The sequence below is a fragment of the Thalassophryne amazonica genome, chromosome 15 (assembly GCF_902500255.1).
Source record: "Thalassophryne amazonica chromosome 15, fThaAma1.1, whole genome shotgun sequence".
In the NCBI taxonomy this organism is placed as follows: domain Eukaryota; kingdom Metazoa; phylum Chordata; class Actinopteri; order Batrachoidiformes; family Batrachoididae; genus Thalassophryne; species Thalassophryne amazonica.
The window spans coordinates 4,960,307-4,985,335 of NC_047117.1; the positions used below are offsets into that span (position 1 = coordinate 4,960,307).

Genomic DNA, 25,029 nt, shown 5'->3' on the forward strand with positions numbered 1-25,029 from the left:
TGGCCATTGTGAAACGCTGATCAGAGTACACTGGCTGCAATTGGTCAAAGCTTATACCCCCGTCACACATAGCCAGAATCATGCAGAATGGCATTGGAATGACGAATCAGTGCATATCTGAAAAGTATCAGGTTTCAGTTCCAAATTGTTTTGACAGCCATCTACAGAAGTCCACACAGTTGGTCAAAATCGGCCGGTGCCCACGAATATAATCTTAGTGGCTCATATATGCATAGACACACAGACACATGGCTGAGTGATAATTGCAGCCCCACGCATGTGCACTCAACATGCACTGTGCACTCGCACACACGTGCGGAACACAGTGCTCACTCCCAGTCCTGTCTCGTGTTTGCCATCCAGACGTTTGGACGTCGGACAGTCTGCAGCGCCTTTTATGGCCGTCTGACAGCAGTCCGTGTCATCTACATACACTTTGAATGTCATCATGCAGGTGTGGATGAGGTACTCTGGATGCATTCTGACAGAGCTGACCACGCCTATTTTCCTCCTGACTGCATCGGATGATGGCAGTATTTGTCGTGTTGGGCTGGTTCCTCCACATTCTTGCTATGTGTGACAGGGGCTTTACTATTTTTTTCTTTCTGGGTTCCTTAATTATGCTTTTGTGAGGTACCCCTTGGAAGTCTGTGAATTATTTTTGGTGCAAAGCAGGCTGATTAGTCAAGTCCATGGTTGAGCAGCTAGCAGCAGTAGCAGGTGAAAAATGCCTGTATATATGCACTTCAACAAAATGTAGAGATGGTAAAGAGACTGTGCAGAACTTTTGTTTTGAGGGAATACTGAACAATGGCTTGTGGTGATGATGATGATAATACATTGTCTGTTCTGTATATTTATATAGTTATACAGAAGCTGTTGAAAGATGTTTCTCCCGTGCAGCAAGAGTGGACCTGCAGTATGGGCCAATCACACCAACAACTTTATCATATTAAAAATGAAGAGGAGGAACTGTGGCTGAATGAGGAGCATGTGCAACTTGAAGTCCTGGCGATGGATACCACCAAGTGCACAAATGATATAAAACATCTGTCTTCACAGTGCGAACAATCACAGGCTGAGGAAAATGGAGAGGCTGAGATTCTTGACAGCAGCATAACCGAACAGATGAAAGCAGACTCTAATGCAGAGGATTGGGTAGAATTGGAGTTGGCTAACAAGTTAGAACAAAGTGCTTATTCACACACACACATTGATATGATTTCACACTCTTTTGAATCTGACAGTGAACCTGGAAATATTCATTGGGACCAGACCACTGAAACTGAGGCATGTTTATACTCCTTGAAAAACAAGGCAGGCCCTATTTGTGATGGGAGATATGATAGTGTAAAATTATTTAGCCATGAGTATGGTGAAGGGACTGGGCCCAAGGACATTCTGAGGAGAAAAATAAATAGTCATACAAGAGGCACACCATTTAACTGCTCTCAGGTTGATGAAACATTTAATCAAAATTGTAACCTGCAAGAACACATGGTGATTGATACATCAGAGAAACCATTTAGCTGTTGTGAGTGTGGTAAAACATTTGGCCTGCGGCACCAACTGAAACAGCACATTGTTTGCCACACAGGAGAGAAACCCTTTAGGTGTTGTGAGTGTGGTAAAACGTTTGGCAGAAATGGCACTTTGAAGACTCATATGATAATTCACACAGGGGAGAAGCCATTTAGTTGTTCAGAGTGTGATAAAGCATTTCGCATAAAGGGGCATCTGAAAATGCACATGATTACACACACAGGAGAGAAGCCATTTAGCTGTTCTCAGTGTGGTAAAACATTTAGCAGAAATGTTTCTTTGAAGAACCATATGTATATGCACACAGGAGGAAAACCATTTAGTTGTTCTCAGTGTGGTAAAACATACAGCAGAAACCGGGATTTGAAAACCCATATGATGACTCACACAGGAGAGAAGCCATTTGGTTGTTCCGAGTGTGGCAAAGCATTCAGCCAAAACATTTCTTTAAGAACTCATATGTTAATTCACACAGGAGAAAAACCATTTAGTTGTTCTGATTGTGGCAAAACATTTAGCAGAAGCAATGATTTGAAGACCCATATGATAATGCACACAGGAGAGAAACCATTTAGTTGTTCTGAGTGTAGCAAAACATTCAGACAGAACATTTCTTTGAAGACTCATATGTTAATTCACAGAGGAGAAAAACCATTTAGTTGTTCCGAGTGTGGTAAAAGGTTTGGCAGAAACAGTGATTTGAAGAACCATATGATAATTCACACAGGTGAGAAACCATTTATCTGTTCTGATTGTGGTAAAACATTTAACCTAAAGAGCAATCTGATGAAGCACATGATCAGTCATACTGAAAATAAACCATTTAGCTGTTCTTAGTGTGGTGAAACATTTAGCAAAAACTGTCCTGACGGCCCATATGATTATTCATAAAGGAGAGAAACCATTTAGGTGTGGTTTGATATAAGGTACTGCCTGAAGACACAAATGACAACACTTATTTTTGTTCTGTTTGTGACGGACACATTCAAGGAGTTACACAAGAGAAAGTATTTCTAAAAGATGCTTAAGGGAAATAGAATGACGTGCATAGTGTGCTAACACAACATTTTATTTAATAAAATCTTCACACTTGTGTTGGTCTTGTGGACATGAAATAACTACACTGTATAGTTTGCTTCTGCTGGTTACCAAATTGATGCAACAGAATACTTTGAGTATTGCAAAACAATTTATTGGCATTTTATGGGGTCTATTGCTTAATGAATCTGGTCTGAAATGTGATTTGAGTAATGCTTTTTATTTTATGAAATTGTGTCTACCATGTTTACCTAGATTAAACAAAGCTAGTGGCAGGCTTTTTCTGACAAGTATTCAAATGAATGGGAGTTGATTAAGACGATGTACTTTTTTTTAAGACTGATTTTGAGATGGAGTAAGACAGCGTGAGATTGATAGACTGATTAGTGCTAGGTACTGTGGCCACTGTACTGGGTTGCCACAATGAAAAAAGCTGAGCTGGAAGGCGAGGCTGTTGGTATACCAGTCTATTTATTCTATTTCACCATGAGTAGTATCCGAAAGGATAAGATTGTGGATGCTAGAGATAGAAATGACGTTCCTCCTGAGGGTATCCTGGATTACGCTCTGGCATAAGGTGAGAAGTTCAGATGTCTGGGAAGGAGTCCGAGTAGAGCCACTGCTCATTCTCGTTGAAAGGAGCCAGCTAAGATGGTTCAGGCATCTTGTGAGGATGGCCTCGGTCATCTCCCTGGGGAGGTCTTCCAGGTACATCCAATTGGGTGGAGGCCCCGGAAAAGACCCAGGACAGGCTTGAGGGATTTCATCAACAGCTGACATAGGAACATCTAAGGATCTGCCAGGAGGAGCTAGATGGCCAGAACAAGGATAGGGCAGTGTCAGATGAGCTGCTTAGTCTGCTTCCACCATGACCCAGACCCAGATAAGTGGCAGAAAATGAATGAGGATATAGATTTAGGTTGATGCTCAATGATGCATTAAACCCACATACACTGTTTTGTAGTTTGGTTTACCTGAGATTTGACTGTTTCCATTGAGGTTTTATACTGCTGTGGTGTTTTTCTTGAATTTAAGTGCTCTATAAGGTAGTGTAATGGCAGTTTGCCACAAGTCATGGAAGAAATTAAGCTAGATTTTGTAAGTCCATTTATTTTCACATTACAACAAACTGGTTCATTGTTCATGTACAGACAGGCAAACAATGTGAGACATGGCATAGTTTGACATAAAATTATATGAAAATTCAGTAAGGTATGTCTTCTATAATATATTCCAGTTCTAAGGTAAAATTATACTAGTGTATACTAAGGTATCTCCAAGGTTGGGTAGGATTACTTTGAAAGAATACATGTGGATTACATGTATGTATGTATACATTTGGATTACTTGTAATCTGATTACTTTTGGATTACATTTTAAAGTAATCCTACCCAACCTTGGGTATATCTAAAAAAGGAAGAGCAGAATAGAAAAGTAGAATAGAGTAGAGCCACTAGGTACCTGGTCTTGAGAACCAGGGATGGTTCTCAAGACTATATGTGACTGGTTGAGTGCTTCAGTTTTCTGTCCATGGGGCTTGCTTTTTTCTTTTTTTTTTTCTTTTTTTTGACTGTTGAGGCCTCATTTGTAAATGTATACACACTAAAATTGTGCTTTTTCCTATGCATGAATCTGAAGACTATTTCTTCATGTCTTATTCATTCATTACTATATTTATTGTAGTGATACAATGAAATAAATATAGGTATAAACTAAAGTTTGTTCACTCCTTAAAGTCATAAAATGCTTTATCTGGGTGTGAGAAATTCAGCTGTAAATGAACTTTATTTGTGCTGTGTGTAGAAACAGCTGTTGTTTTTGTATTCATCTTTATAGATACCTGCTTATTCATAACGTCTGCTGATCATGTTGCAGTTTAATGTCTTTTTTTCAGTTTTAAGGTGCAGACAGATAAATGTGTGATACACCAAGGTTTAGTAAAATTTATTGAAATGACCATAGCCCCAGTGCTTTCTCTTTCTCTGTAGGGCTGGTTTGTGCAAATGACCATTTGTGATTTGTCTACACTACAGTGGTGATTTACAGTTTGTGCACATATTTGCGCACATACATTCATGTAACTAATGATGGATACAGGATAACTCTCCCTGGGCTATCTTGGGCCAAGGGAGAACTCGGTCCCTATGCAGTGTCAATTAAAGATACTTGATCAGTGGCTGTGCTGTATCATTCACATGTTAATTGTCAGTCCATAATTAACCAACTTTACAGATGTTAACATATTTTTGGATTTGGCTAACTAATGATCAGCACCTAATTTTATTTCATTTATTAATTTATATTTGGCCTTTTTAATGTGTGCAGAATGTGGCTTTGAATCATGTTGTTGAAAAATGCATGAACATCTCTCAACAATATGTCACGTTGAAGTATGTGTATTACTTTAATACATTAATGCTGCAATCACAGAAGTGTACTAAATTACCTTTGCTGAGGGCACTGACACAATCCCGGACCATGACAGACCTTGGCTTTTGGACTTGTTGCTAACAGTCTGGATGGTCGTTTTCGTATTTGCTCAAGAGTACGCTGTCAGTTTCTTCAAAAAAAAAAAAAAAAAAGTGGAATATGCCAATACATGTTTCCACTGTGTGGTGGTCCAACCCTGATGTCTGAGCCCAGAGAAATCCACGTTACTTTTAAACACGTCTGTAATATTCTGATGCATTTGTTGACAATCTGGAGATCCTCTGCCCATCTTTGCACCCCTCTTTTAATTGGTCATACAGTCACAGGCCAACAGCAGGTGCTGGACTTTGTGTGGAACATTAACTAATGTGTGAGGAGCCTCCGGCTGTCATTGTGTAATTTGCACTCTGCCTCCATGTATTGTGAGGAGATGTGGGCTTTAAAAAAAACGGTACAGCACGACTGACGCTAAAATAGAAAATTTATATGATAAAGTGTCAGTTCCGTCCTTAGAATTTTATTTTGAAGAACGTGGTTTCTTATTTGTAAAGGATTTCCTGTGAGCGGAGACGCTTTAACAGAGGGAGGCTTTGTCGGAACACAAAATCGGTATCTTCTGACAAACATGAAGCCGGATAAAAAGTGGAGGTTTAGCTGTTAACCTTTTTCTTAACATATTTTAAAATTAATATTTAATCTCTGATTCCTTTGCTGTTGGCGTCCCGAGCTAGCGGAGTTAGCTTAGCCTGCTAACTGGGCCTTTTGTGTGTAGAAACAGTTTGTGTCTTTGTGTGAAAATGTCTAAAGTCCAAATTCTGAGCGCGTTACTGAAGCAGCGACTACCTGCAGATGATGAAGAAGAGATATTTGAGCTGTTTGCCAGAACAACAGCAGAATACGAGGAGGAACTTTGTGGTTTAAAAGAGGAGAACGAACGACAAAGAAAACTACTGGATGCTGCTTTTAACTCTGACGACAAAACAGGTTAAGGTTTTTTTTTTTAAGTCACATCTTTAACTACATTAAGTCGACTGTATCGTTTTTGTGACTAGAATAATAACGTCGGAGACCGAACGCAACCAGTTAAAACTTTAGGAATATAAATTTCATGTCTTGAAAGTAAAAACAGCCTGTGCAGCTTCATCACGTTTACTCTGCATTTTATCATTCAATCAAATACAGTTTGTGCTACAATTTAAAAAAAAAAAAACCTTATTACAGCAAAATATACAACACAGACGGTTGCCCAGTTCCGGATCACCTTTTTTTAAAGTCCCGCTATACGGAGCCATAATGCAACTGAATGTCCTTTAATTGTGTATTGTTGTATTGGACATTTGGATGTTATTTAGCTGAAAAAGTCTGGGTGGAGCAGCGCTTCTATTTAAAGTGTGAAGCCACTTTATGTGTGGCGCAAACATTTGCCAGAAACGGATCACTTTGCCATTTCCGGATCACGACACTCTGCGTCACTTTAGGTTCATTCCTGGCATCTGGCTGGAGCCCTTCTAATGCAGAATGATACACACTGTGCCCGAGAATGTGTTTTGAACACAAAATGATAGAAATAATACTTATTAAATGAGAATTTACTTCATTTCGAAAAGCGCGTTATACGTTTTTACGAGCAAAAAATGAAGTGTGGAGGTGAGATTTCTCCCGAATTAAAAAGTAAAAGCCCCCACATTCATGTCCATTCGTGATGTCGCGATGACCCCCAAAGTCCACATGGATCACAACTACAGACACGAGGCTGCTGCTTCAGTGATCCGCAACTGGCAAATTTTCGCATCGCAGATAAATGTGCGCAGCAATTAAACAGCAAGTCATAACACACTGACATTTTCTACCCAAGTAAGTAAGTATTTTCCCACTCTAGAACCAAAAACACCGAACGGCTAACTCACCTTTGCTACGTTTTAGAGATTGTTACTTTAAAACTTGCAGGAATGAGCGAGTCAGAAAAAGCACGCACACCGCAGACACCGGGACGTTTTGATTCCTCTGCTGATCACAAGGACGGCTGGATCCGGTCGAGCTTGTGTTCGTTTGTAGACAAAACATCAATCTTTCCATTGGTACCAAGTATTAGCTTATTCGTTCTGATTACGAGAAACGGCGGCACAAAAACTACAGCAGTGATCCGGAACTGGCAATGATCCGGAACTGGGCAAGTGACTGTACTCTGCATGTCTGTAATTGTTAAACAGAATACGAATGTGCAATATTCCAGAATTGGTCATGGACCATATTGAAATTTTGTACAAGGCATTGTGCAGAGCTGTGGTTGAAATTAACTATTTGAGTTCTGCCCATTATTAATGAATTATTGCTCCTCTTCAAATGCACCTTGTAGCGCAATAGGACCAACCGTGACACCGGAGTAGTACATTCTGCACCTATTAACATTCACACCTGCACACACACACACACACACCTACGGACAATTTAAAGTTTCCAGTCCACCTAACCTGCATGTCTTTAGATGTGGGAAGAAGCCGGAGCACTCGGAGGGAACCCATGCAAACATGGTGAGAACATGCAAACTCCACACAGAAAGGTGGAGATCTGTTGCATGACCTCCTTGTTGTGAGACACATACACATGCTCGTGCGTGTGTGTCCTCTGGTGTGGTTCCTGTGAATTTTAAACATGCAGTGACTCGTAATGTCAACAAAAAGCACAACCTGTTTATTTGATCCTATACCAACAAAACTGTTTAAGGACCTGTGGTCCACTCTTAGGCCGACTGTGCTGGAAATTATTAATCTCTCATTAACTTCTGGATGTATCCCTAAATGTTTCAAATCTGCAGTGATTAAACCATTACTTAAGAAATCTAATCTTGACCCTAGTGTATTGGAAAAACTATCGGCCGATATCAAATCTATCATTTTGCTCTAAAATTCTGGAAAAAGTGGTGTCTCGGCAGCTTGTGGACTGTCTTACTGAGAATAATCTTTTTGAGCCACGGCAGTCTGCTTTTAGAAAATATCATTCCACAGAGACAGCTCTCACTAAAGTGGTGAATGATCTTCTCCTTGAAATGGATTCGGACACCACTACAGTTCTGGTGAAGTTAGATCTTAGTGCGTTTGATACCGTGGATCTGTCTCTCGCTTTGTGAGTACAGACATTGGATGGCCCTAAGAATGGACCCCTCACTCCATACTCCCGCAGCACCTCCCACAGTATCTCCCGGGGTACCCGATCATACACCTTCCACAAGTCCACAAAACACATGTAGACTGGATGGGCATACTCCCAGGCCCCTTCTAGGATCCTTGTGAGAGTGAAGAGCTGGTCGGTTGTTCCACGACCAGGGCTGCACCCTCCTTTCCAGCACCCTGGAGTAGACTTTACCAGGGAGGCTGAGTAGTGTGATGCTCCTGTAATTGGCACATACTTTCTGGTCCCCTTTTTTAAAATATGGGACCAGTTTGCCACTCCTTAGGCACTGTCCCAGACCTCAATGCAATGTTGAAGAGACATCTCATCCAAGACAGTCCCTCCACACCCAGAGCCTTCAGCATTTCTGGATGGATCTTACCAACCCCAGGGGCCTTGCCACTGCGGAGTTGTTTGACTACCTCAGTGACTTCCACCAGGGAATGTGATGAAAATCCTCCATTCAGCTTCCAGCTCTGCCCCAGCTATAGAGGGCACTCTGGTCTGATGCAGGAGTTCCTCAAAGTGTTCCTTCCAGTGGTGGATTACATTCTCAGTTGAGGTCAACAGAGTCCCATCCTTACTGTAGACAGCGTGGATGGTTCCTCGTTTCCCCTTCTGAGGTGCCCCATGGTCCCCCAGAAGTACCTTGGTGCGGACCAAAAGTCCTTCTCCATGGTTGCTCCGAACTCTTCCCACACCCGCTGCTTGTCTCCCCACAGTAGAGACTGCCACCCTTCTGATCTGTTGGTACATTGCAACTGGACCCCAGAGAAGGACTCCTTCTTCAGTGGGTCAGCTTCCTTGACCACCAGTCTCCACCACGGTGTTTGAGGGTTCCCACACTATCTGTTTGTGCTTACCAGGTCTGTCCAAAGTCCTCCCACACCCTCTGATCCAACTCACCACCAGGTGGTGATCAGTTGACAGCTCTGTCCCTCTCTTCACCCGAGTGTCCAGAACATGCGGCCTCAGATCAGATGAAATGATCACAAAATCGATCATCGATCTTTCGGCCTAGGGCGCTCTGGTACCATGTACACTTATGAGCATACATACCATACCAACTTTATTTATAAAGCACTTTAACACAGCCACTGCTGACACATAGTTTGTATATACTAAAACAGCCATTAAAACATACATTTAAATAAATGAATATAAAGTACAATTTAAAAACTAAGTCTTGCTGGGGCCGAAACCAAGGGAAAAAAATAGGTTTTTAAACGAATGTTAAAAATGGGCAGTGAAGGGGTCTCTCTAACAGACAAGGGCAAGCTGTTCCATAATTTAGGAGCAGCAATAGAAAAGGCCCTGTCCCCTCTGAGCTTTCTTTTGGATCTCGGTACTCCTAGGAGCAGCTGGCTAGCTGACCTGAGAGACCGACACGGTACATAAGGATGAATAAGCTCAGAGAGGTAAGGCCAGGCAACACTGTGAAGACATTTAAAAACGAACATAAGAATTTTAAAATGACCCCTAAAATATACAGGCAGCCAATGAAGTGAGGCCAATACAGGAGTTATATAATCTCGCTTTCGAGTTCTTGTCAAAAGTTGTGCAGCAGCATTTTGAACCAACTGCAAACGTGGAAGTAGCAACTGATTGGTTCCCACATAAAGTGAATTACAATATATGAATTGCATATGCCCATTGATGTCTGAGAAAGGCCCTTCATATAGACAAAATGGCCCATTAGTTCAGGCACTGAGGGGCTATTAGCCTATACCACCCTTTGGAAATACAAACCACTGATTTAAGATATTTTATTATTATTATTTACATTTCAATTACAATGTTTAATATTCTTGATAATTAAAAGTTTATTGTTCTTTGAAAGGTTGTACTTGCATTTTTGTGATATATCAATCGCATAAAGCTGTCTTAAAACAATGTTGACTATAATATTGATATCATTTATCATGATATTGTCTGCGGCAATATATCATCCAGCAAAATTTGTTGTTGTGACAGGCCTAGGTGGTTGCTTTCCAGGACATAAGGCAGTTCTGTGGTGTGGTGAATGTAGTAACACGTCACAAGTTCCTGTTACCTGACTTGATCAGAAAAATACTATCCACAGAGCCCTCTCCACCGTGGAGAGGGCCTCTGACAATTGAGTACTAAATTCTGTTAAGGCTTTGGGTCAATACCTATCTTAAAGTAAAAACTGTTTCACCATTTACTTAACAAGAAAGCAATATTAGCGATAAAGTAAATAAAGGCACCTTGACACTTGTACGAATTTGATCCCAGAATTGCCGCGCAATTCGTCCTGCCAATGCATCCCACTTTGTCCCGCTGGACGCCACACTTTGTCCCACTTGATGCCACGCTATATAAAATAATAATTTCGTAGACAGAATCACAGAGAAACTATCTACAGCTACAGGTTGTCTTGTGCGCATCGTGTGTTGGAGAATGCATTTGGAATATCGTCTCAAAGGTAATTATAATATATATTGTAATTAATTATTGGTAAAACAGTTGCATTTTCATTCCTTCTTATGAATTAAATAATGTATCTGTAAAGTTATGTCTGTTATAGATGTACAGTAGTGTTCAGAATAATAGTAGTGCTATGTGACTAAAAAGATTAATCTCTTAATCTTAATCTCTTGATTAAGATCTGTTCTGGTCTCATCTGACCACATGACCTTCTCCCATGCCTCCTCTGGATCATCCAGATGGTCACTGGTGAACTTCAAACGGGCCTGGACATGTGCTGGCTTGAGCAGGGGGACCTTGCTGCCCTGCAGGATTTTAAACCATGACAGCATCATGTGTTACTAATGTAATTTTTGTGACTGTGGTCCCAACTCTCTTCACATCACTGACCAGGTCCTCCTGTGTAGTTCTGAGCTTTCTCAGAATCACCCTTACGCCACAAAGTGAGATCTTCCATGGAATCCCAGACCAAGGGAGATTGACAGTCATCTTGTGTTTCTTCCACTTTCTAATAAATAATCATAACAGTTGTTGTCTTCTACCAAGCTGTTTGCCTGTTGTCCTGTAGTCCATCCCAGCCTTGTGCAGGTCTACAGTTTTGTCCATGGTGTCCTTAGACAGCTCTTTGGTCTTGGCTATGGTGGACAGGTTGGAGTGTGATTGACCGAGTGTGTGAACAGGTGTCTTTTACACAGGTAACAAGTTCAAACAGGTGCATTTAATACAGGTAAAGAGTGCAGAAAAGAGGGCTTCTTAAAGAAAAATTAACAGGTCTGCGAGAGCCAGAATTCTTGCTGGTTGGTAGGTGTTCAAATACTTATTTTCAGCAGTAACATACAAATAAATTATTTAAAAAATCATACATTGTGATTTCCGGATTTTTTTTTAAGATTATGTCTCTCACAGTGGACATGCACCTAAGAAGAAAATTTCAAACCCCTCCATGATTTCTAAGTGGGAGAACTTGCAAAATTGCAGGGTGTTCAAATATTTATTTTCCTCACTATACAGTAGTGTTCAGAATAATAGTAGTGCTATGTGACTAAAAAGATTAATTCAGGTTTTGAGTATATTTCTTATTGTTAGATGGGAAACAAGGTACCAGTAGATTCTCACAAATCCAACAAGACCAAGCATTCATGATATGCACACTCTTAAGGCTATGAAATTGGGCTATTTGTAAAAAAAAAAAAGTAGAAAAGGGGGTGTTCACAATAATAGTAGCATCTGCTGTTGACGCTACATGCTCAAAACTATTATTTTCAAACTGCTTTTTTAGCAATCCTGTGAATAACTAAACTAGTATTTAGTTATAATAATAAATTTTATTTGTAATGCACTTTACATTTGACACCAAATCCCAAAGTGCTACAGTATAAAACAGAAGAACACAGAAGACTATAAATCAATGTAAAAGCAATAAAACAGTAACAATAAAATCAAAATAAGAACGATAAAACAGCAGCAGTTATTTAGCTAAAGGCCAGAGTAAAAAGGTAGGTTTTGAGTCCTTTTTTAAAAGCATCCACGGTTTGTGGAGCCCTGGGGTGGTCTGGGAGGGCGTTCCATAGACGGGGAGCAGCCACTGAGATGGCCCTGTCACCCATGGTCTTGAGCTGTGTCCTGGGCACGGCTAGACAGTGCTGTTGGCCTGACCGGGTCCTAGTGGAACTGTGTGGTGTGAGCAGTTCAGTGAGGTAAGTGTATTTAGTTGTATAACCACAGTTTTTCATGATTTCTTCACATCTGCGAGGCATTAATTTTGTTGGTTTGGAACCAAGATTTTGCTTGTTTACAAGTGTGCTTGGGGTCATTGTCTTGTTGAAACACCCATTTCAAGGGCATGTCCTCTTCAGCATAAGGCAACATGACCTCTTCAAGTATTTTGACATATCCAAACTGATCCATGATACCTGGTATGCGATATATAGGCCCAACACCATAGTAGGGTGATTCTTTAACTACGGGCACTATTGGCCTTGTAAATGTAATTTCCACCACACCATTGCCTTACAATATAAAGCGCCTTGGGGCAACTGTTTGTTGTGATTTGGCGCTATACACGTGTGCCCTGATGTCACTGTTTATCTCCATAGAAACTACCCAAACAATCTTTCATACAAGGGTGATTCTTTAACTACGGGCACTATTGGCCTTGTAAATGTAATTTCCACCACACCATTGCCTTACAATATAAAGCGCTTTGGGGCAACTGTTTGTTGTGATTTGGCGCTATATACATGTGCCCTGATGTCACTGTTTATCTCCATAGAAACTACCCAAACAATCTTTCATACAAACTGTTTAGGGACATTACAATGTTGTGGAAATTACGGCAATAGTGTGGGACAACTACATTTTGTTTAAAAAAAAATCACAACAGTTGTATGACATTGAATACCCCAATTATGTTTTGATTATTTTAGTGATATTCAGATATTTTAAAACATTAGAAAAAACGTTTCTTTACTATTCATTTTTATCATTGAAGATCAAAAGTGTGGGTGTGGGACAAGCACAAAACAGCAATATTTGCATATAATGATGCTGAAAAAAGGTGAAAAAGTCATCATAGACTACTAGAACAAATTTCTTAACACACTTTCATTGTAAAGATAACTATAACAGTGTGAAATTTCCCCTTTTTTCTGTTTTTCATACAATATGATCAAAGGACATAAGTGCCCGTAGTCTAAGAATCACCCACAAACTGTTTAGGGACATTACAGTGTTGTGGTGGAAATTACGGCAATAGTGTGGGACAACTACATTTTGTTTAAAAAAAAATCACAACAGTTGTATGACATTGAATACCCCAATAATGTTTTGATTATTTTAGTGATATTTTATTCAGAGATATTTTAAAACATTAGAAAAACGTTTCTTTACTATTCATTTTTATCATTGAAGATCAAAAGTGTGGGTGTGGGACAAGCACAAAACAGCAATATTTGCATATAATAATGCTGAAAAAAGGTGAAAAAGTCATCATAGACTACTAGAACAAATTTCTTAACACACTTTCATTGTAAAGATAACTATAACAGTGTGAAATTTCCACTTTTTTCTGTTTTTCATACAATATGATCAAAGGACATAAGTGCCCGTAGTCTAAGAATCACCCAGTAGGAGAAACATGCCCATATCATGATGCTTGCACCACCATGCTTCACTGTGAACTGTGGCTTGAATTCAGAGTTTGGGGGTCGTCTCACAAACTGTCTGTGGCCCTTGGACCCAAAAAGAACAATTTTTCTCTCATCAGTCCACAAAATATTCCTCCATTTCTCTTTAGGCTAGTTGATGTGTTCTTTGGCAAATTGTAACCTCTTCTGCACGTCTTTTATTTAACAGAGGGACTTTGCGGGGGATTCTTGCAAATAAATTAGCTTCACACAGGCGTCTTCTGTCACAGCACTTACAGGTAACTCCAGACTGTCTTTGATCATCCTGGAGCTGATCAATGGGTGAGCCTTTGCCATTCTGGTTATTCTTCTATCCATTTTGATTGTTGTTTTCCATTTTCTTCCATGCGTCTCTTTAATTTTTTTTTTTTTTCCATTTTAAAGCATTGGAGGCCATTGCAGATGAACATAAGTGCGTATAAGTTTTCCCTTCTCCAATCAACTTTTTAATCAAACTAAGCTGTTCTTCTGAACAATGTCTTGAACATCCCATTTTCCTCAGGCTTTCAAAGAGAAAAGCATGTTCAACAGGTGCTGGCTTCATCCTTAAATAGGGGACACCTGATTCACACCTGTTTGTTCCACAAAATTGACCAACTCACTGACTGAATGCCACACTACTATTATTGTGAACACCCCCTTTTCTACTTTTTTTTTTTTTATTAATAGCCCAATTTCATAGCCTTAAGAGTGTGCATATCATGGATGCTTGGTCTTGTTGGATTTGTGAGAATCTACTAAATCTACTGGTACCTTGTTTCCCATGTAACAATAAGAAATATACGGGTGATTCTTTAACTACAGGCACTTGGCCTTGTAAATGTAATTTCCACCACACCATTGCCTTACAATATAAAGCACCTTGAGGCAACTGTTTGTTGTGATTTGGCGCTATAGACATGTGCCCTGATGTCACTGTTTATCTCCATAGAAACTACCCAAACAATCTTTCATACAAACTGTTTAGGGAAATTACAGTGTTGTGGTGGAAATTACGGCAATAGTGTGGGACAACTACATTTTGTTTAAAAAAAATCACAACAGTTGTATGACATTGAATACCCCAATTATGTTTTGATTATTTTAGTGATATTTTATTCAGAGATATTTTAAAACATTAGAAAAAACGTTTCTTTACTATTCATTTTTATCATTGAAGATCAAAAGTGTGGGTGTGGGACAAGCACAAAACAGCAATATTTGCATGTAATGATGCTGAAAAAAGGTGAAAAAGTCATCATAGACTACTAGAACAAATTTCTTAACACACTTTCATTGTAAAGATAACTATAACAGTGTGAAATTTCCCCTTTTTTCTGTTTTTCATACAATATGATCAAAGGACATAATAAGTGCCCGTAGTCTAAGAATCACCCATACTCGAAACCTGGATTAATCTTTTTAGTCACATAGCACTACTGTTATTCTGAACACTACTGTAACATCATAATTGTACAGATGCCCTGCGCACATTGCCATGCTTTAACATGAAGTGACACGCAGTGTTTTCAAATAGGTTGTGCAATGTTTTCGACTAGTTTATGCAAGTGCCACGAAATTAATGCGTGCCAGAAATTTTGAACATTTCTAAATTTTATTTGCGCACGCATGCAGCCACGGACAGTTCACACACAGTTTACAAGCGTTTACAACATGTTTGCTCATTGGCATACCAGATTGCATGCCAGTGCGGGTATCAAGTTTGTGCAAGTGTCAATGTGCCTTAAGTAGTCAGTGAGGATGGGTATAACAGGAAGTACAACAACTTTAAAAACAGTGCCATGAGCCAAGATCAAGATCTATGTGTTTCCACTGCTGGCACACAATGGTATTCAAATGAAAGTTAAGTAACAGGTTAAAGTCCATCTTGAAAATGTTGTTTTGAAATAGACATTTTGTGCCTTGAGAGAAAATTTACAACTAAGTATGATTGTATAATGGCAAACTATTTTACATCTGCAAAACACACAAATTAGATTTACACTTTAAAAGAAGAATTATTTTTTCCAGTTGGATTCAAACCTACAATATAACTGAATCATTCTAATTACTCCACTTTTCCACACAACTCATCACAGACTGGCATTGTTTTGAGCAGAAATGACACATTTTCTTTTAATTAAGCATCATTTGTTGATTGTCTTAAGCATACAGCAGTGTAGGTCTGTATGATATGATTATATGTATCATGTGACAGAAAAACATCTAAAAAAAACATCTGGTGGGATTTCTTATGTAAGTCTACTCACAATAAAAATGGGAAGCTAAAACTAAGATCACTTAGAGATGCTGCAGACTGTGACATTCCCAGGAATGTAGATAAGATTATGTATGAATGAGATGCTGCTGTTTAAAACCCTGTGTATAGCTAAATAAATGGCATTCTTTTTTTTTAATTTATTTTCTTGTGAAGTCAAAAATTTTGGAGGTTAGGTTTTCTTCTTTTTTTTTTTCTTAAAATGTTTTACTTTAAAGAAACCATGATAAACAAAATAAATGCAGAAATTACAGAAAATAATAGAAAACTTTTGTGGTTCCAAAACAATCATTGGCATATGTACATGTGTGAGCGTGCGTGCATGTGTCTGTGATTTATGCATTGTCATTAGGTTAGGCTTTCTTTGGGAGGAGGCTTGTTTCTGAAACTTTGTCACTTGTTTTATATTTGATTCCTTCATTCAAACAATGACCAAATTCCATGCTGTTATCTGCACCTGTTTTCTTTAATGTACTACACTGACAGTTATTTATAGAGATATTCTTTGTCAGACATTGACCGGGTGTCAGTTTAGATGAGTCAAAAAAGGCAGCAGCCAGTGTTAACAGATTTTTAGGCTTGTACACAGATTTACCCGTTGAAAGTAAAAAGTGGTTTGTATTCTTGTTGTTTGTTTGTTTCCCCTTCAATCCCCATGAAAACAACCATCCCAGAAGAAATGTATTCTTACCCAAATTGGAATGAGATTTGAAAGAAATAGTTTGCGCAGGAACGCCCCCTTATTTCATATACCAGTGTGTAATAATACAGAAGGACAGTTTCATCCCAGGACATGCTGGAAGGATTGCATTTCCTTACTGGCTTGAAAACACCCAGAAACCCCCTGGAAAAGTTTTAGGACTTGGCTAAAGTTAGGGAAGTATGGGATGAGGTGCTTAGTCTAATACCTCCCAGACCCGCATAAGCAGCAGAAAATGAATGAATGAAACTGTTTCATGTGTAATGTATTAGTGCTAAAATCCCAATTGGGTTGTGATATTCAGACATCTATGAACTATTGTTGCTGCAGGGCAGGCTATCTAGTCAAGGTCAGAGGTTACTATTTGGCCACAGCAGGTGAATGATGCATCTAAATTAGGACTTCATTCATCAAGATTGCAGAGTTGAATAAGGGAAGAAGCAGAACTTAATGGTTGTTTTCATGGAGTGCTGAAAATTGTGCCCTTGCAGAGCCAAGCACTCAACTGAGGGCTCTTTAGATATCTACTACTATAATGACAGTGACAACAACTAAAAATAATAATGAATTATTGTCTGTTACATACAGATGTACAGCAGCTTTTGGTGAAGGAAGTTTCCCCTGAGCAGCAGGAGTGGACCTGCAGTTTGAGCCAATTGGGTCAAGACCTCTCTCACATTAAAAATGATGAACAACAACTCTGGATAAGTGAAGATCACGAGCACCTTCAAATGCTGGAGGTTGATGCCACAAAGTGTGCTAATAATGTTAAACCTCAGTCCACACATAGTCATCAACCACAAACTGGGGGACACACAGAGGTTGCCAGCATCTTAACTGAACAGATAAAAGCAGAGTCTAATATAAAGGATCAGGGAGGATCAGAATTGGCTTGCAAGTCAGAAGACAACAGTTATTCACACACACATGATCATGTAATTTTACACACTTCTGAATCTGAGAACAAAGCAAGAGCAATTGATTTGGATGAAGCTAGGGAACCTGAGTCAAATTTATACTCCCTAAAAAAAAAGACAATCCCTACTTGTGATCATAGATGTAATGGTGGTGTGAAATTATTCAGCCATAAGTATCAAGGGATTGCACACCATGGCAGTCTGATGAAAAACATGACAGTTTATACAGGGGAGAAACCATTTAGGTGCACTCAGTGTGGCAAAACATTTACCCAAAATGACAACCTGAAGAAACATATGATGATTCACACAAGAGAGAAACCATTCCAATGTTTGGATTGTGGTAAAACATTTTGCTTGAAGGACCGACTGAAAGTGCATGTAATCAGGCATACTGGAAAGAAACCATTTTGGTGTTGTAAGTGTGGTCAAAGATTTACTCAAAATCATGATCTGAAGATCCACATGATGACCCACACAGGAAAGATAAATGAAAAACCAAAAGAAAGAAACTATTTAATTGTTCTGAGTGTGGTAAAACATTTAACAGAAATGATGACAGGAAGACCTATATGCGAATTCACACAGGAGGAAAACCATTTAGTTGTAGGGAGTGTGGTAAAACATTTAACCTAAAGGGCAATCTGAAAAAGCACATGAACAGTCACCCAGGAAAGAAACCATTTGGTTGTTCTGAGTGTGGTAAAACCTTTGCTCGAAACTGTGATCTGAACACCCACATGATAATTCACACGGGTAAAAAGCCATTTAGTTTTTCTGAGTGTGGTAAAACATTTCGGGTGAAGGGCTACCTTAAGACACACATGACGAGTCACACAGGAGAGAAGGTGGTTGGAGTTCCTACTGGACGCAAGCCTCGAGTGTCCTCGGTCCCACTGTGAAGGGGTTTGCCAGGAGAGATCTTGGTATGAGGATGTTTCAAAAGAAACAAACCCCAGCTAAAACCTCCACAAAGCGCCTAGGCACCAGGGCGTATGAAGAAAATGGTGCAGCTTCTCCCAGTGCTGTGGGGAGACATCTCTGTAGCAGCACTCAACTGGGTCATCCATCAGATCAGTGGTGTCATCCACTAGATAGTTCTGATCCTGGACCCCAGCAACAACACCATCAATGGGCTAAAAGAATCCAGTAAAACTGCATCATTGTAAATTGGTCCATTGGGGAGAAGAAAAAGATCTCTCACTGCTTCCCCTACTCAAACTTGAGAAGTGGGGCAGGAGATCAAAGGCAGTATTTGAGGAGAGGAAAGGTCACCATCTTGAAGAGAGCCCTCGGATACAAAGCCAGTAATATTAAGGCTTCAGCTTTAGACCCCGGGTCTGGGGCCCACTGCACTCTTGTAGAAGGAAATTCAAGGCAAATGAGAGAAGCCTTTTAGCTGTTGTGAGTGTGGTCAATGATACACTCGACATCTTTATCTGAAGATCCATATGACGAAACCATTTAGTTGTTCTGTGTGTGGAAAAAAGTTTACCTGAAATGACGATATGAAGGTCCATATGAGAATTCACACAGGAGAAAAACCATTTAGTTGTTCTGAATGTGGTAAAACATTTATCCGAAATGGTGATATGAAGATGCATGTGAGAATTCATACAGGAGAAAAAACATTTAGTTGTTCTGAGTGTGGGAAAGTATTTAGTCGAAATGCTAATTTGAAGGACCACATGAGAATCCACACAGGAGAGAAACCATTTAGTTGTTCTGAGTGTGGTAATGCTTTTAACATAAGGAGCAAGACATCGGATATGACTTAAGTAAAGACAAAGGAAAGGAAAACCAAAAACTTGTGAACCATCTGTTGTTCATGGACGATTTGAAAATCTATGCCAACACAAAAAACGGACTCACTCAACTCGTGGAAACTGCCCATAAGTTCTCAAAAGACATTGGCATGGAATTTGGACTGGATAAATGCTCAAAATGCACAATGACAACAGGAAAAAAAGACAAAAACCGAAAACATACAATTGGATGAAGGGAGCTACATTGAAGACCTGGCTGCAGACTCCGCATACAAATACTTGTGAATTGAACAAAGTAATTCAATTGAACACAAGAAAATGAGAACAAAAACAACAAAAGAATACCTAAACCGCTTAAAAAAGATCTGCAAAACACAGCTGACACCAAAAAATAAAATCACAGCCATAAACCAGTTTGCAATACCAGTGGTGACCTATGGGTTTGGCATGGTGAGCTGGCCACAATGTGAGCTTAATAAATTGGACACAAAAACCAGAAAAATGCTCACCCTCCACAAAATAACATACAGAAATCAGTGCATGGACAGAATATAACCTACCTCGCAGAGAAGGCGGTATGGGTCTTACTGAAATCAACCAGGCCTACAGAGCATCGATAATAAGTATTGGACAGTACTTAAAGAGCTCTGAAGAAGAAAAAGAAAAAGCAACAGTCTCATGCCTGCAACAAAACTTGCAAGACAGACCAGAGAACAATACTGCAAAAGAGAAGGAAAACATCGAGTGGAAAGATGGAAACAACATAAAAGAGCCGGACGTTTCCAAGAAGAACTCGAAAAGGAATACATCGACAAAGTTGGATCAATGCAGTGGCTAAAAAATGGAAAACTTGGTTTTGATGGAGAAAGAATTCTGATTGGAGCACAAAATCAGGGACTTCTAACTAATGGCTTCAAAAAAATGGCAGGGATCTCACAAAATGATAAATGCCGATTCTGTCATACAGCTGTTGAGAGTGTAAACCATCTAACTTCAGCATGCCAGATCCTCATGGCAGATGGGCATTATACATCCAGACATAACAAGATCTGTCAATATCTCCACTGGAAGATCTGCAAGGAACTGGAGATGGAAGTCAAAGAACATGTCTGGGAGCACGAGCCAACACCAGTCTCATCCAACGGAAAAGTAACGATCTTCTACGACAAAGAGATCCCAGCAGGAAGACACATTGAAGGAGGTGCAATCAAACCTGATATTGTCATCTGGAACAAGCAAGAGAAAACAGCCAAAATCATTGATGTGACAGTCCCCAATGATTACGGCCTGAATCGAGCTGAAAGGGGAAAGATCTCGAAATACCAAGACCTGAAAAATGACCTAAGAACAACATGGTCATTGAAAGACATCGATATCATTCCAGTTGTGGTGGGAGTAACAGGCCTGATGAAGAAGAACCTGAAGAAATACCTTGAGGCAATCCCCGGTCACCCAAGTGCACATGAGGTGCAGTTGTCTGCGATTAAGGGAACGATCACCATCTTGAAGAGAGCCCTCGGATACAATGCCAGATCTGGTTAAGATAACTATAGAACCTAGGGTGCAACTTTAGACCCCAGGTTTGGGGCCCATTGCATTCTACTAAAAAGACATCAAAGATAAATGAAAAAACAAAAGAAAGAAGCCATTTGACTGTGGTAAAACATTTAGCAGAAATTGTGACCTGATGACTCATATAACTGTTCATGCAGGTGAAAACTCGTTTACCTGTTCAGAGCGGTCAACAATTTGATTTCAGATACCACTTGAAGAGACACACTTTTCTAAACAGTTTCTTTATTGTGTTTATGTGAGACACACAAGGGGTTATACGAGAGAAAATGTTTATTTTCAAAGTTTCAAATCGATAGATGAGGAAACCCAACAGACAGACATGAAAGTGAGCGAGGCGGCTTCTTTCCACGACGTCATTGCGTATTTGAGCTGAAGTTAATGTTCTGTGATTTATGATGTTATTATATGTACACAGAGTGAAATGTTATTGGTATTCTCTGTTTTCTGTATAATATACAAATGATAAGTGAAAGTAGGCGTTAGCTTGATGCTCAAGGATGTATCTGTGATTTGATGTTGATTCAAATTAGCCCTGGTATTGTTTTTCGTGTATCAGAGTTTTACTTTTAACTATCAGGTACTGTAATTTATAGTTTTCCATGGTTCATGTATGAACTGGTTCATTGGGTGTAGACGACAGTGTGAGACACTTCAAGGTCTATTAACATAAAACAAGTTAAAATCAGCAGGGCAGAGCACCAGTGCTTCTCTGTGGTGCTGGTGATTCTGACCATGTGGATTTGTTATTTTTCTTGCTGCCAGTGTCCATGTTCTGGCATGCCTGAAAATCTCCCACAGGCCACTAAATTAAATAAAATCGAATCAAATGACTAACTGCGTGGGGCGTTGTATGAGAGGCTGACCTAACTGTACATCATCTGACATCTCTTCACAGACAACACAAAGCTGTGTGCCCTCCAAATGGGAAATTTTCTCTTAAATATAGTACAAAGCTCTTGATGAATGGGCAATCCAAGGTTGTTGTGTACAGCTGTTCAGATATGCTGCGATAGACATTTAGGGTGTGATTTACTGAGATCCTATATGATGAGTGTAAATTCCATGGCTGTTACAAACTTGCACACTGTGTTGGTGAACATGTTTTAAGGTAATTTGCGAAGAATAACAAGGAAATAAGGAAAAGTGATGTAACACAGCAGTAAACATACCACTGTCCCAGCTTTTTTGAAACGTGTTGCAGGCATCCATTTCAAAATGAGCAAATATCTGCACAAAAACAGTTTATCAGTTTGAACATTAAATATCTTGTCTTTGTTGTGTATTCAGTTGAAAATAGGTTGAAGAGCATTTGTGAATCATTGTATTCTGTTTTTATTAACATTTTACACAAGGTCCCAACTTCATTGGCATTGGGGTTGTAGAACATTTGAAGAAAAATATATAAATAATAATGATAGACAAAAGCAGCACAATCACAGTTTGTATTCAGTACACGTCTCTTGTGTTTAAAGATTTGGGATTTTTTGCAGAGTCCAGGTATTTGAAAACCAAGATTGTTTAGTTGGGTTTTTGATCAAAATGGGTGAGAGTGAATGTGGAATTTTGCTAAGAATAAAGTTATATTAATAACACACCTTTTCTTGTTGCCAAATTCTAGTTGAAATGACTAAAAATAATATTTCAGTTTTAAGATCAACTTCAAGACCCAATTGGGCAGCACAGTCTCGTTTGAGGGCAGGTGCTAAAGGGATAAAATATGACGCATATGACGTAATTTATCTACTTCCGGGGACAGAAACACAACACTTTCTCTGAGATTTTGTGCAAATTACACACAAAAAAGTAAAAATACAAAGAAAAGGTGGCAATGCGGTGGAAAGTGGACATGTATTGCGGTTTGTTTATGACACGGAGCTCAAACGTGTGGAGGCGGTTGTGCACGCAAAAGAACACAGCTGCTCTGGTTAGCTGTATAGGCTAACACTTACCAACATGACCACTCCCATTTGCCTTCTTCCCTTCTCCACTGGGAACTGAAAAAACTGCACTTTTCATGACTGCTTTGGTAATTGCAGCCAAAAACAAAACAGTACACCGTTTTCCTGTTAGAGTTGATGCTGTTTGTGGGAAGAGACTAATCCACAGGCGGAGTGTGGGAGTGTCAGCACAAACCATTTGGAGCATGGGGTTTCAGTGGAAACCATTTTAAACCAGCACGTCTTAAATCGGCAGGTCCGCTGGATGACACAGAGTATGCTTTAAGTTTACTGAGCTGGACTGTATGGTTTGTGCTGAAACTCCCACACGCCGCCTGGGGATTCTCTGCCATGTTCATGTTGGCTGTCCCCAGACGTGGTCAAATCCCATGATATCGCGTAGGGGTTCAAACGAGATTGCACCGCCCTATTTACTTCTTATAAATAAATTTAGATCACAGCAGAAAAGCTGACTGAAAGTATATAAGCTTTAGCAAAAAGGAAAGTTTTAAGCCTAATCTTAAAAGTAGAGAGGGTGTCTGTCTCCCTGATCTGAATTGGGAGCTGGTTCCAGAGGAGAGGAGCCTGAAAGCTGAAGGCTCTGCCTCCCATTCTACTCTTACAAACCCTAGGAACTACAAGTAAGCCTGCAGTCTGAGAGCGAAGCGCTCTATTGGGGTGATATAGTACTATGAGGTCCCTAAGATAAGATGGGACCTGATTATTCAAAACCTTATAAGTAAGAAGAAGAATTTTAAATTCTATTCTAGAATTAACAGGAAGCCAATGAAGAGAGGCCAATATGGGTGGGATATGCTCTCTCCTTCTAGTCCCTGTCAGTACTCTAGCTGCAGCATTTTGAATTAACTGAAGGCTTTTCAGGGAACTTTTAGGACAACCTGATAATAATGAATTACAATAGTCCAGCCTAGAGGAAATAAATGCATGAATTAGTTTTTCAGCATCATTCTGAGACAAGACCTTTCTAATTTTAGAGATATTGTGCAAATGCAAAAAAGCAGTCCTACATATTTGTTTAATATGCACATTGAATGACATATCCCGATCAAAAATGACTCCAAGATTTCTCACAGTATTACTAGAGGTCAGGGTAATGCCATCCAGAGTAAGGATCTGGTTGGACACCACGTTTCTAAGATTTGTGGGGCCAAGTACAATAACTTCAGTTTTATCTGAGTTTAAAAGCAGGAAATTAGAGGTCATCCATGTCTTTATGTCTGTAAGACAATCCTGCAGTTTAGCTAATTGGTGTGTGTCCTCTGGCTTCATGGATAGATAAAGCTGGGTATCATCTGCGTAACAATGAAAATTTAAGCAATGCTGTCTAATAATACTGCCTAAGGGAAGCATGTATAAAGTGAATAAAATTGGTCCTAGCACAGAACCTTGTGGAACTCCATAATTAACCTTAGTCGGTGAAGAAGATTCCCCATTTACATGAACAAATTGTAATCTATCAGATAAATATGATTCAAACCACCGCAGCGCAGTGCCTTTAATACCTATGGCATGCTCTAATCTCTGTAATAAAATGTTATGGTCAACAGTATCAAAAGCAGCACTAAGGTCTAACAGAACAAGCACAGAGATGAGTCCACTGTCTGAGGCCATAAGAAGATCATTTGTACCTATTTCAATACTTCACTAATGCTGTTTCTGTACTATGATGAATTCTAAAACCTGACTGAAACTCTTCAAATAGACCACTCCTCTGCAGATGATCAGTTAGCTGTTTTACAACTACCCTTTCAAGAATTTTTGAGAGAAAAGGAAGGTTGGAGATTGGCCTATAATTAGCTAAGATAGCTGGGTCAAGTGATGGCTTTTTAAGACCTGGACAAGCCTGGTCGGGCGCCAGGAGGTGCCCGTTGGGGGGGGGTCCTGTTGTGTGGGACGCTGAAGAGAAGGTACTGCTGGCCCACCACCACCAGAGGGCGCCCTGCCTGGAGTGTGGGCTTCAGGCACGAGAGGGCGCTGCCGCCTCACAGGAACAGCCGGGGTGACAGCTGTCACTCATCAACTATGACAGCTGTCACCAATCTGTT

The 25,029-nt window shown here is 39.7% G+C and overlaps 1 protein-coding gene across 2 annotated transcripts in view; it reads left to right on the top strand.

The window, feature by feature from the left end:
- The first annotated feature begins 5,698 nt into the window (after positions 1-5,698).
- LOC117525953 (gastrula zinc finger protein XlCGF57.1-like) overlaps positions 5,699-25,029 on the top strand; it is an 81,316-nt gene continuing 61,985 nt past the window's right edge. The window contains exons 1-3 of one of the 2 annotated variants that reach the window (XR_004565172.1): positions 5,854-5,994; positions 17,357-17,373; positions 17,614-17,625. Coding sequence is in view for 1 of the 2 variants with exons in the window: in XM_034187929.1 (XP_034043820.1) it covers positions 5,808-5,994 (187 nt within the window). In the remaining variant the exon portion in view is untranslated. Of the gene's footprint in view, positions 5,995-17,356; positions 17,374-17,613; positions 17,626-25,029 lie in introns of those variants that run through there. The other variant, XM_034187929.1, reaches the window with a different exon arrangement.